This window comes from Microtus pennsylvanicus, chromosome 3 (assembly GCF_037038515.1).
Source record: "Microtus pennsylvanicus isolate mMicPen1 chromosome 3, mMicPen1.hap1, whole genome shotgun sequence".
In the NCBI taxonomy this organism is placed as follows: Eukaryota; Metazoa; Chordata; class Mammalia; order Rodentia; family Cricetidae; genus Microtus; species Microtus pennsylvanicus.
The window spans coordinates 32280624-32294162 of NC_134581.1; the positions used below are offsets into that span (position 1 = coordinate 32280624).

General features: G+C 45.4%; 1 protein-coding gene across 2 annotated transcripts in view; it reads left to right on the top strand.

Moving 5' to 3' along the window:
- Positions 1-13539, top strand: part of Tbc1d2b (TBC1 domain family member 2B) — a 73723-nt gene that overhangs the window by 22420 nt on the left and 37764 nt on the right. For both annotated transcript variants that reach the window (XM_075965011.1, XM_075965012.1), the window contains exons 2-3: positions 2129-2282; positions 11755-11923. In XM_075965011.1, coding sequence (XP_075821126.1) covers positions 2129-2282; positions 11755-11923 — 323 coding nt within the window. The remainder of the gene's footprint in view (positions 1-2128; positions 2283-11754; positions 11924-13539) is intronic.

Here is a 13539-nt window from a genome sequence, read left to right on the forward strand (position 1 = left end):
CTTATGTTACAGAATGAAATCCACTCTTTGGGTATACAGTTCTATGGGTTTGGATCAGTGCATAGAATCATGACTGCCATAATGGTTATAATAGGGATAATTCCATCATCCCTGTTTCTCTAGTTTTGCCTCTTTTTGTCAATTCCCATTTCACCCTCAAGCCTAGAAACCCCACATTTGGGGTTTGCTTATGTCCTTGTAAGTTTGCCCTTTTTGATTGTTTGGAGACATATGTTACCTTTGTGATGTGGCTTCTTCCACTTGGCAGTATGCTTATGATAGTCATATGTTTTCTGACTCAATAGTTTGTCCCTTTTGTTGTGTGGATATGCCACAGTCTGTTTGTCCATCCACCAGATGGTGTATATTTTGGCTTGCTGACAGTTTTTAGCAGCTGTGAATAAAGCTCTATGAATGTTCACATACAAGCTTTTGTGTGACCATAGTTCTTACTCCTCCTGGGCGTGTATGAGAAGTGAGGCGGTAGTGTCACCCCATGACTGTACGTGTGACTTCATAAGGAACTGTGTGTGTCCACCACAGTTTATGAAAGTTGTAGTTGCATTATACCTTTGTCAGTATACCATACTACAAGATAAAACATTGCATTCTAAACTGAGTACAGTGAGCATACCTGTAATTTCAGAATTTAGGAGACTGAGGTACTGTGGTCATAGTAAGTTCAACACCAACCTGAGCTACATAGAGAGCCCTGTTTCAAAAACTGAGTAAGTGACTAACACCCATCTTAATGAGTGTAACATCTGGTTTACAGTGTGCAGTTTTCTCTTTATACTCCTGGATGGTGGCAGAGTTAATGTGACTTGTTGTTTGGCAAACACACCATCCATAAGTATACCATCCATACTTATACTTAAATTGGGTTTCTTGAGGTGAATTTTTAGCAAATAGGTTTAGAGTAAAAGAACAGGGCCCGTCCTTCCCAAAAATGTTGGAGGAAACTGTTTTATCTCATCATTCTCTAAACTTAGACTTAAAAACGATTTCTTATCCATTAGGCTAAAATCTTTCATTAGAATTGCTGTTTGTTCAGATCAGTCATGAAGCAAGAGCTGCTCGTCTGTGACTGACTGAGGTCTTCCTCTGCCTGTCTGTCTGTCTGTCTGTATCTGTGTATCTAAAGTGCTGTTGTGCATCTGTGAATTCTTGGTGCTTGTGAGAGCACACTGTGCAGTGGTGCAATGTGGAAGTCAGAGAACAAATTATGGAAATTGCTTCTCTCTTTCCACTTTATGTGGGTTCAAACTTAGGGCTTCAGGCAAAACAATAGTAGAAGGTTCCTTTCTAGAGCCTGTGCCTGCCTCTGCCAGAGGCTCTTGACTAGGTTTATAGTACTAGGCATGGCTTTCCTCTTATGGAGCAGGCCTCAAATCCTAACAAAAAGTGTTTGGTTACTGTCTTAGAGTTTCTATTGCAGTAAAGACACATCATGACCATGGCAGCACTTATAAAGGAAAGCATTTAATTGAGGTACCAGCTTATAATTTCAGAGGTTTAGTCCATTATCATCATGGTGTGACATGGTGGCTGGGAGTATGGTGGCATTCAGGCAGACATGATGCTGTAGAATTACATACAGGCAACAGGAAGTGGTCTGAGACACTGAGTGTTGCTTGAGCATATACGAGATCCCAAAGCCTGCCTCCACTGTAACTTACATCTTCCAACAAGGCCACACCCACTCCAACAAAGCCACACCTCCTAATAATGCCACTCCTTTGGTTTCTTTCAAACCTCTACAGTTCCTCCCATCATAACCTTGCCAACCTTGCAGCAGTCCGCATATTGTGGTTGGTGTTGTACCTCTCGGGGTTCACATCTGTAATACTGCAGTTGGCTTTTCTCCCCTAGCAGCCTAGCCTAGCAATCTAAAAGCTAATTAGCAGGAAGGATGCTTGCGCTCAGTTCAGTTTGTTTCTCTGTGTTCTGTATCTGAAGTGTGTGGTTAGTTTTCCAGCAGTAAGGCTTTACCATAGTGTTCTCCTGGACAACCAAGTTGCTCTCTTCTTAATGCTGTTCTCTTCCATATGTGCAGTTAGTACACAGATGCTTTTTAGGTCTTTATGTTACTCGTGGCTATAACAAGGTTTCCCTTCCCTCATTCTAGGCTCCTAATCGCGAGCTCATGACTTACTGGCTACAGGAGCTTCAACAGAAAAGATGGGAATATTGCAATAGCCTTGACATGGTGAAATGGGACAGCAGGACTTCCCCAACTCCTGGAGATTTTCCTAAGGGCCTGGTAGCCAGAGATAACACAGGTAAGACGGGGTGAGGGGGGGCTCCATGTGTTCTTTCAGAGTAGCCATTTGACACAGCATTTCAAATTAGCATGAGTGGAAGTGTATTCAGAATGAAAATAATGATAATCCCTTATGAATGGACTGCAGTCTACCATGCCAGGTGAGAGAGCCATTTTCAAGCTAGTGCTGGCCTGGGTGCCAAGCATATTATAGAGATGGTGGAGGGGCAACACCTGTGTATAACTGAAATCATGACCCACAGCATATACCTTCTGATCTGGCTCCAAGGCTAGCCTAACGTCTACTATAACTAAAGACGGAAGTCTACTAACCTAAGTATTCATGCTTGGACCAACTTCCTGACACATTGCATTTCGAATGTGCCAAGAAAGTAACCGCATTCCACTGGTTGTTTTCTAGTATTTCTTAGGAAGGCCTTGAAAGCCAAGCACTGATTTGATTTTATTTCAGATTCATGGCATTTTCATAGGTCCTAGTTTGTCCTGGTCATTTGCACCCTAGAGGGGGTGTAATTTTGTACTTGAAAAGCAAAACTTAAGCCCCATGATCTTCTCGTGATTGTTGATTGTATTGAGCCCTCTAGAAAGAATGGGACAGTTATTTGTAGATCATCTTACAAACCTGCCTCTCCCCCTCTGAAGGCTATAATGTGAGACCGTTTCTTGTGGCTCCCTTTGTTAGCTTGTTAGAACAAGCCTGGAGCTCTAAAGTGAACTCTAAAATGGCCAGGGCATTATACTAACAATTTAAAAATTATATTTACATGTGTGTGTGTGTATATACGTGTGTGCATGCACCTGTATGTACTACAGTGAGCGTGTGGAGGTCAGAGGACAATTTTCAGGTGTCACTTCTCTCTCTACCATGTGGTTCTTGGAGATGGATCCAAATCAGGTCATGAACCTCAGCAACAAGCATGTTGACCCACTGAGCTATCTTGCCAGCTCTGCGGTAGCATTCTTAGTTAGGCTTTCTTACTGAGATAAGGTCTCACTATGTAGCCTTGGTTAGCCTGGAACTCACTATTTAGATCAAGAGATCACCTACGTCTGCCTCTGGTTCTGGAGTTAAAGGTGTATGACACCATGCCTGGCCTGTACTAACACTACAAAGGAATGCACATGACAATTAAAACCAGTACAGGGTTTGTTCTAGCATTTCTGTGAAGAGCTGTGGTCTGCACTCTGGAAAGTAAATAGGACCCTCTGCTAGGCAGAGCAAGGGCAGTGGCATCTGAGTTCTGGGCACTCAGCAGCTGTTAGACTAGGATTTTCCTGCCGTGCTTTTCCTGGTTGGGCATTTTTCAACAACTGTCCATACGAGTCAGAGGATCCCTACCTGATACTGCCTGTGTTTGTATCTGTGGATGATTTCCTGGGAGTCTTTGTCTGGTTCTTCTGGGAGGAGAAGGGAATTCTTTATGCTCAAGTGCATGCCCCTCTCTAGTTTAGAAAGGACTTCCTGTTGCCTGAGGCTTAGTTTGGTTTGATTAATAAGTTAATTTTTATTTTCATTGTTTTGAGGCAGGCTCTGTAATCTAGGCTAGCCTTGAACTCCTATCCTCCCCCCTCAACTATGTGCTTGTACCACTGTGTTTATTTATGGGGACCTGGGGTGTGGTGGGCAAGCATTCTGCCAACTGAGCTGCATCTTTATCTTTTTGTTTTGTTTCTTTTTTTTTCTGAAACAGGGTCTCATGTAGCCCAAGCTGGCTTCAAACTCACTCTGTAGCTGAGAATGACCTTGAACTCCTAATCCTCCTGCCTCTGCTCTCAACCTGTAGACAGGTATTTGGAAGTCACTGTTAATGTCTTTTCCAAGACAGAAGCTCTATATCATATTCAAGGTCTCTCGGGACACTGGGAAGAAACTGTAGGGGCATGGGCAGCCTCCATGCTAGTGGCTTATGCCTTTGGCACTGAACAGACTCCCTTGCCTCCACTCTGGGGACACAGATCACTCCTCTCCAGCAAGGACTTAGATGTGTAGCTGAAAGGAGGGCAAAGAGGTTGTACCTAGTCTTGAGTTCCCTGTCATGGCTGTCCTGCTCCTTGCAAACCCGAGTGGTGAGGTTGAAGGGCCAGAGTGGCCGTCTCCAGGTCTCATTTGGTACCCCTCTGGTTTGTGTACTCTAGCTATGGGAATTAGAGTTTGTGCCGTGCTGTTTGCTCATCCAGCAAGTGCCTGAGGTGGGCCCCAGTCTCGTCCTCAAGTGTTCTGTAAGCTAGAGTGTTTGTGTAGAGAAAAGCGAGAAGTTCAAATGGGAGAAGTACAGGGCAGCTTGGGCCCTTGCTGGGCTGAGCTCAGCATTGGGCTTATCGGGGCCTCTCTAAGGACAGATGGCCAGGGACTCCGTCAGTAAAGAGACAGAAAGGGAGAGGAAAGAGCCAGAGAAGGGTCCTTCCGCATTGTCACAGTTCAGTAGGGCTGCAGGAGCCAGCAAAGCCACGCCCGGAGGCCACCCAGACCTGGAACAGACTGGGAGAGCTTGCTGGTTGGCCTTAAAAATTGAGGTGTTTTTTTTTTAATCTAAAGCACAGTGGAGTTTTGAAAATTATCTGTATAGAAATAACCTTAAATGTCTTCTAAATTCTAGATAGGAAATATAAGGAAGAACAAATATTGAAACCTTGAACCACTGAGCCATTTTCAAAATCGTAGCTATCCAGAAAGTGAAACATTCTCAAGTAGAAAGCCAAGAAGACCAGGGACTGGAGGGATGGCTTGGTGGTGAGAATGCTTGTTGCTCTTTCAGATGACTTCAGTTTGGTTCACAACAGCACCCACGTTGGTCGGCTCACAACTGCTTGTAACCGCAGTTCCAGAGGGTCCAGTGCCCATTTCTGGTCCCTGTGAGCACCTGTACATACATGGCATATACGCACATGGACATATACACATAAATTTTAAAGAGAACTGCATTCCAGGCCCTTTAGTTTCATCATCAGAAGGAAAAACTAGTTAAAAGATACATTTTGTGGTTATATGACAATGTCCTTTAATTTTCTGTCATCAGCTGTGGCTAACTCTGCTAACTCTAGCTTGACTAGATGACTTTTTCATAGCACTGGTTTCCAGGAAACATAAAACTTGTCCTCTTGCTGTCTAGTCACCTCCCCCAGCTGAACACTTTGTGGTCTTGAGTGTCCATCCATCATGATTCTCCAGGCACCTAAAGCCACTGTGGGAAAACATAGACGGAACTGACACTTCGCACGCAGAGCTAAGTATTTATCTTGGAAGGCGGTCCTGTCTGGAAGCTTTCTGGTCATCAGGCTCTGAACAGGTCACTTACCCATGACTGCAAGAGTGTACACTGTGCCGTGGAAATGAAATTTGTCCACTCTCCACATCACAGGGATTGGAAGGGAAAACACATGGCTGAGGGTAGAGATATTCTGTACCTGCACACACAGGCATGCTCACACACGTACCCCTGGTAATGTGACTTCAAATGGGTGAGGATTATGTTTCACTGCATTTAACAGGAAACTGGATTAACAAGAACGTTATTTCTTTTTCTCACTTATGGACAGTTCGGTGCTGGAGCTGACTCCTCGGCCATGTCTAACTGTCCCATGCATAGGACTGAGTTCCTGACTCATGCTCACTGTCTCTGGGGTGGCACTCATATCACAGGAGGACGCTTTCACAGAGACCTTCCACTTCTCATTAGCAGTGACTCTCACGTGGCCATTCCTCGTGGCTACATCAGATGGTTAGAAGGAAATAAGGAGAGCCAAGTAGTTCAGCTGAGTGTATCCTAAGACGCACAGACTCTCGGAAAGCAGCGTGGACAGTTGGTCGGGAACTGGCTCTGTCCCATAATTGCCTCTGTTTCTGTGTTTCTTGTCTTTGGCGAAAGAGACTTTTGTTTCTTGTGTGGTTGTTCAGTTTTTCAGTCAGGTATTAGAAAGGGGGGTGATCTTCTTCCTCTATGTGTTCTCTGTCATCTCTTCACAGCCTGGCTTCTGAGGTGGGCCTTAGACACCACCCCCACCCATTGTCTGCCAGAGTAAGTTGGATAAGGACCTAGCTTCGAATTATTGCTTTGGAAAGATAAAATCAACTGTCTACATGTAGAGATCTTCATGGTCGTTAGGAACCAAGAGTCTGCCTGCAGGTTTCCATAGTGCTTGAGAATGCACAGCACTGCATCCAGATTTAAGGAGATGTCCAGTCCACTCGTTCACTGCATTCTCCACAGACCTTAAGAGAAAGAGCAGAGGCATCAGGACCCTGCTCTTGGTGAGACTTCCTGAGCGTCAGGCAATGGAGGTATTCCTCACCCTGCTCTGCCCTCTCTCCTTCCCAGCCCCACATCTTACTTCAGGGCCAGGTGACTCTTATCTCTGACTCGCGGTTTCAATGTGCTGAGTGCCTCCACATGGTTGGTATTTCTTAAGAAAATTGTGTTGTGAAAACAGCTTGAGGCGACCACATTTCCTCCTCTGCAGAAGACATCACCTCCTGTAACTGTCACACCTTCTGCAGGTCTGTGTGAGTGTGGGCAGGGGTTCCTCTAGACCAGTGGTTCTCAACCTTCCTAATGCTGCGTGTTGTGGCGACCCCCCTAAAGTCATGTTCATTGGTACTTCATAACTAGTTTCCTTCTATTATGATCTGTAATGTAAATATCTGAATGCAGGATCGTGACTCACAGGTTGAGAACCACTGCACCAGGCCTTTAGGCTGCAAGGAGGCCTGTGGGTGGAGCACACAATAGTCACATGTTGTCTTCTAATGCCATGGCCCTATGCAGTGATCACAGTTGTGTGTCTGTATTACCCTGTTTGTGAAATACTACAAAATACCCTGCAGTTTCCCCGTATGAGCCATGGTCATAGCAGTGCTGTTTCTGAGAGGCGTGTATCACTGTGATTCAGCACATCTCAGCAACTCCTTCTGGGAAATGAGACGTTCTCAGAGCCAGGTTCTTTGGAAGTCAGGCTGTAGGGGAGATATGGAGTGAAAATTCAGCTCTGTGTGGAGGGGCCTCTGGAAACCCAGGAGAGGGGTCTGAAAAGAGGCTGTGCACAGCTGGCCAGGGTCTGGGCCCATGGAGGCGTCCTGAACCAGGCTCTGGGTTTGAGTCTGTACAAGTGAAGACAGAGGTGTTGTACTACTATAAAGGGCAGCTGGGCCTGAGACTGCTGAAGATCAGGGATGGATGGGGAGGAGAGAAGAAAGCTGAGTCTGGTGCACCCCTACTAATTCAGAGAACTGTAGCACAATTAATAAAAACCCAGAGACAGATATTGGGGTTCAAGCTGAAGACCAGAAAAGCAAAACAGCCAAGCCACTAGAGAAGTCTCACTTCTACCAAGGCTGGGCGACTGCAGACTGAGCCCTGAGCATTGTCTCCTCCCATCATATATTCCCCCCTAGTGCTGGGATTAAAGGCACCTGACTCCCTAGTACTGGGATTAAATATGTGAGCCACCACCACCTGGATCTCTTTCTGCCTTGTTCTTGTGTAACCCAGGGTGGCCTTGAACTGCCTCTGTCTCCCAAATCCTGGGATTAAAGGTGTGTGGCACATTGCCTAACCTCTTGTGACTTAGCTTTGTCCTTCTGATATTCAGGCAAGCTTTTATTTATTAAAACATAAATATCACTATAGGGAACTTACCAGGAAATGGCAGGAAGAGGAAAGTCAGGAGAAAGCATGAGTGTCAGTCCATTGAGAACTGTGGAAACCTCTGTCACCTCCTGCGTCATTTCCTCAGCCCACAGGAAGCCATTCTCGCCTCACAGCAACTTACTGTCGTTAGCCATTCGGCCGGTCATGTTACCTGCACCCCTCTGCCGCTCGGTGTTATTTGCTTTTAGTGAATCAGACAGAGCCCCAGGCTTCAGGCTGTGTTGTTGGTGGGAATTATGAGCAGATGGGTCAGCTTTAACTTCGGCACATAGGCTGGTCCTCCCCAGGGGCTCTCAGAACCCTGACTTTTTGCGTCTCTATGGGAACTACAGCTTCATGAAGGTGTCCCTGATCCTGACCGCGTACTCCTCCCCAATCTGGACTGGGATTGTAGCTTCGTGGTGGAGTGCTGGCCTCACAAGCCCATAGTCCTCATTCAGCACATCCTGTCCTCCCCCACCTACTGTGGAGTTGCCAGTTCCTGTCCCTACCCCCACACTGGTGTGGGGAAAATGGCCATCTTCTCCGTGAGGATTCCCTGGGACATGCATGCACTTTGCTGTCTGCAGAAGTTTCTCGCAAGGTGAGAGCAGGAAGGGAGGGAACAGACTCACAGGCTGGTCAGGTGAGCATCAGCACTTTTGTGGGAGAGCTGTGGCAGGAAACTGGGACATTGCAGGGAATGAAATCTAGGGGTTGCCATAGAATAGGGCCCGAGGAAGTGTACTGTAGTCCAGCTCTCCAAGGTTTATCACTAAATGCCTAAAAAGAATGGAAGACACCCTCCAGGCAGATTTTCTCTTCCCACTGCAGTTGCCAGACAAAGAACATGCGCCATGCTCCGAGCAGCTCCCAGCCCCCTGTTTCTCCCTAGGCTCCCTGTATACTAATGTTAGGGCATGTCCCATGCTCTCCTTCTAGAGGCTTCCTGAATGCAGCTGTCAGGGCACGTACTAAAGAGAACCCAGCAGCTATACTTTGGGTGAAGTGTTTTTAAAAACCAAACAAAAAACAAGCAAAAGTAAATTGAAGCTGCAGTCGCTGTAAAAATATACTCAGGGCTGGAGAGGTGGCTCAACAGTTAAGATCACTTGCTGAGTTATTTTCTCAACACCCACATGGCAATCCACAACCATTCATAACTCCAGTTCCAAGGGTTCTGGCACCCTTTTCTGACCTCCATGGGTATCAGGCCTGTACATGGTAAACATATATATGTAGGCAAAATGCTCAAACATGTAAAATTTAATAAGCAAATAAATAAATAAGCAAGCATACCCAGCCAGGAAGCCGCTTCTTTTTCAGACAGTGATGACTTTTTAAGTATCATTTCTACACAAGACCCCACTAGAAATCATTTCTGCAGCATGGCCTTCCATGGTCTCCCTGTAGACCTTTTCTGCCCCTGCACCCTCCAGCTCCTCTAAAGTCCTTGAGTAGGCAGGGGTTTGCCGCAAGCCCTTGGTTTTCATGGTAATAGGTACCTTGCCACATCCGAGAGTGTGATAGCGCTTGCTCCTGCGGGGCCTCACGACCTCGCTGCCAGCCCACACAGGAAAAAGAACTGCACCTGCTGAGCGTAGCTGTGGATACAGCTGGTTGCTTGTTTCCTGGTTAGGCTTAGAACGACCATGCTCTTACTCAAGTTGGGTCTGTGAGAGGCCTGCCTTCAGGAAGTCTATAGAACAGCTCTGACTTTTCTGAAGTAAAGAGTAGACCTTCCATCCCTGTGTGCCCGTGGACTAACGCTAGTACTAACAGGTGGTAAGTGCCTGCTATATTTTGACTGTCGGGTGCTGACCAATGTCTTCTTTGCTTTTTAGCCAAAAACAGGTGACTCTTTTATGCCTGGCTCGGGCATTTAGTGTCGTGACACAGTAGCTAGAGAGTGGCCTGAATTCGTGGTACCTGAACTTTTTTATTTTGCTTATTAGATCCCCTTTCCAAATGAAATCTTAAGGGGAACCCCAACATCTAAGTGAAGAGAGCAGCCACTGCGCTTTTCCTCCTCCCCCGCCATCAGTCCCCAGGCATCTCCTGGAACCCTAAGACCCAGAGCAAGGGTCTGGCCACCAGAACTCCATGTATCCTCTGGTGACTGGGAGCTGGCCATGCTGACCTTCCTTAAAGAGTTTTCCTTTGGAGTAGCAGCTCAGTATCATGGGTGCTATTCCCTCAGCACTTGGTGCTTAAGACATGACAGCGTATATATATATAAGCTGTGTGTTGTTCTGCCAACAGCAGCCCCTGTTCCTGTCACCCTCGAGGCTCTTTTACAGGGCATTCTGGAGCCTTTCCCACTGACACTGACAACAGTCAAGTCAGTGAGCTGCCTACAAAGTGAGAGCCTCTGAGAAGACATTCCCAACCAGGACATCCGTCTCCAGGGGCAGTCGCTGCCCAGGATTCTTGGGCCCTGTTTTCTTGGCCAGCTTTTTGTGGAGACCAGTCCTAAGCAGCCCTGGGCAGTGCTGGTCCTATTAGAAACTGATTTTCTTCTTGGCTGTCAGTAGTTATCAGTTCTAGTCAACCTGTGTTTTCATAGTAATATTGTGAACACTGTTAAAAAGACATGTAGACCGAGTTGGTTATAATGAAATAGCATGAAGTTCTGTTCACAAACATTCGTTATTCTCAGATGTTGCCACTGGGAAGAATACAAGATGTTTGGCTTGTTAGGATTATTTCTTTAATCAGGGTGTAAAACAAGTAACAGTGTTACCTTCCTGTTTATTAGATGACTTGAGTTACTATTTTTATTACTTTATGACATTTTTATTTCCTACCCTTACCTGTTTTTCTAATTTTGAAACAATTAACATGTTGCTTGAAGCAGATATTATTTAAGCTATAAATATTGTTATTTCCAAATAAATCTTGAGCATCATATTATTTCAAGCTGCAACATCTCCAGAAGTTACATTTTTTAAATTATTTTATTTGTATGTATGAGTGTTTGGCTGTGTGTGTGTGTGGTGTGTGTGTGGTGTGTGTGTGGTGTGTGTGGTGTGTGTGTGTGTGTGTGTGTGTGTGTGTGTGTGTGTGTGTGTGTGTGGTGTGGCATGTTTGTAAGTATTCCACATGACCACAGTACCTGTAGAGGCCAGAAGAGGGCATCACATCTCCTGAAACTGGAATTACAGACTAGTAAACTGCCACGTAGGTGCAAGGAAACTGAACTTAGATCCCCTCTACAAGAGCAGTCAGTGTTCTTTATCCCTGAGCCAACTCTCCAATTCTCAAAGCTTACATTTTAAAGAAAAGTTTTGAACTTGAACCATGTTTGGGTGTCGTTGCTTTTGCCTTTGAGTTTGCTGAGATCCTGTTCTGTGATAAAACTTACTTTTTCACTGTCACAGTTTGCGGTTTGGAAAACATGTTCATATCTGTAATCTCTCTGTTTCCCTAGAAGAAACAGAGTAAATAGAGTGTACAAAGCTGATCTTTGCTTTCCTATTTTCAAATAGCAGTTTGATCCTGGAAATTGTTCCTTATCAATACAGGTGAGTGGATCCTGTCATGTCGTTACTGATCTATAAGACTAGAGGGGTATTGTGCCTTTTCTCTCTCCCTGAACCAACAGTTAATTTTGGTAGCCTTGAAACACATCATCACCTTACTATGAGAAGCATGGCTCTACTTTAGAAGATAGCACACCAGCACAAAAGCCACCCACAGACCATGATTTTATATAGCATGCATCAAAATGTGCTGTTAACATATGGCTGATATTCTTATGTAGTATGGCAAATCAGTGTTTTATGTGGGATGACAGGTTTCCTGGGAAAGTTTGGGGTAACTGACAATTGTTTACCTTTCTTTCAGATATAATTTCCCAGCACCCAAATCCTTCTGCGGAAAAAGCCAGAACTGTGCTCGCGGTGGAAGCTGCCCCTGGAGAGCTGGTGGGAGACCGAGCTGCTCGCCAGCCAGCCCCAGGGCTTCCGAATTCCATTAACTTTTACTCTCTGAAGCAGTGGGGTAATGAGCTCAAGTGAGTCTTTGGGAAGTAGCATATGCTATTGAAGATGGGTTTCCTTTGATAATGAGTTATAATGTGGGTTATATGTTTATATGTGACATCATAAAGCCACTTTACATGTATGAAGGGTCTTTGTGCTTTGCAGCACTTTCACACATAGGTCATTTTCTTAAACAGTATGCCTGCTGTGTTTCTGGTACCATGCCAAGAGTCATCACGTGGTTTCATCTGATTGCTTGACTATGTCTGGTAGATCAAATGGCTGACATTTTACAGAGACTGAAACTAGCTGAAGGGGGGAGTGGGGTGGTCTGAGCTGACAAGGCTTCTAGATGCAGGGCTGGGTTTTTTGCCCCTCCCACTTCACCCTGTTCCCAAATCTCAGGACTGGCCCAGAGTTCTGTGCTCTGTCGGTGCATGGGCCAGTAAGAATGGACGTGTGTTTTTGTTTGTTTTTAAGAAAGGCTTTGTTGAGATCTCCTGAGTAAATTTGGAATATGGGGACCATAGTAGAAGGTGCAGGGGGGAGTGGAGAAAAATATATAGCCCAATAAAAACAATTAAAGGAAGGCCTTGTTGAAATTATATATAATTTATCCATTTACAATATAGTATTTTGTGGGTTTTCATACATCCAGAGTTATATAATCAATTATAGAACATTTTGTTGTTGTTACTGTTTGGTTTGTTTGTTTGTTTAGCCAGGCTAGTCTTGAACTTGCAGCTGCCCTGCTGTCTCAGTTTCTCAGGTCAGGGATTATAGGCATGGGTGAGCCGGACTCAGTTTTAGAATGTTTTCATCACCCTCAGAAGTTGTGCAATCCTTTCCTGCCTCTCTTGCCTTCTTTGCCCCTCTCCACCTTCAGTCGCAGGCAACCACTAATCTGCTTCTGACTGTGTGGATTTGTTTGCTCTGAACCTTTCATGTAAGTGGGATTGCACAATATGAGCCCTTTATGTGGCTTTCTGCACTTAGCATAATGTTGTCAAGATTTATCAAGGTAGTAATGTTTAAATATCTCACTTTCTTTCCTGGCTAAATACTGTCCATGTATATTGCCCTAGTTTTGTTTCCTGTCACTGTGATAAGGCACTCTGACAAAGTGACTTATTTATCCGGCTTACAGTTCCGGGTGTGCTCTACAGGTGTGCGAAAGTTAAGGTGGCAAGGACCTGGAACAGCGAGGCAAATCCAGGCAAGAGCAGGGAGGAAGGAATGCATGTCGCGCTCAGCCCCCTTTCTCCTCACACGTAGTCCAGGACCCAAGCGGCTCTTCCCACCTTGATTAGCGTAATCAAGACGGTCCCCGCAGGCCTGCAAGCACTCTCCACAGCCCCAGTGTCATCTGTGTGACCCTCGCCATCCCACTAGCGTGAATCGACTGGTGTCTTACTGTGGAATTGGTTTGCATGTCAATGATGACCAGCAGCGTCTTTTCCCATGGGGCCATTTGTGCATCCTTCTGTGTTGGATCTGTTCAACATAACAGATCCTTTGCCTGTCTAAAATACTATTGGCTTTTTATTAGTGAGTTGTATGTATTGTATGGAGACAGTTCATGTATGTTGGCAGCAATACGTTTGGTGGACACAGATTCTTAGGAGACTGGCTTAAGTTAGAAATGAGA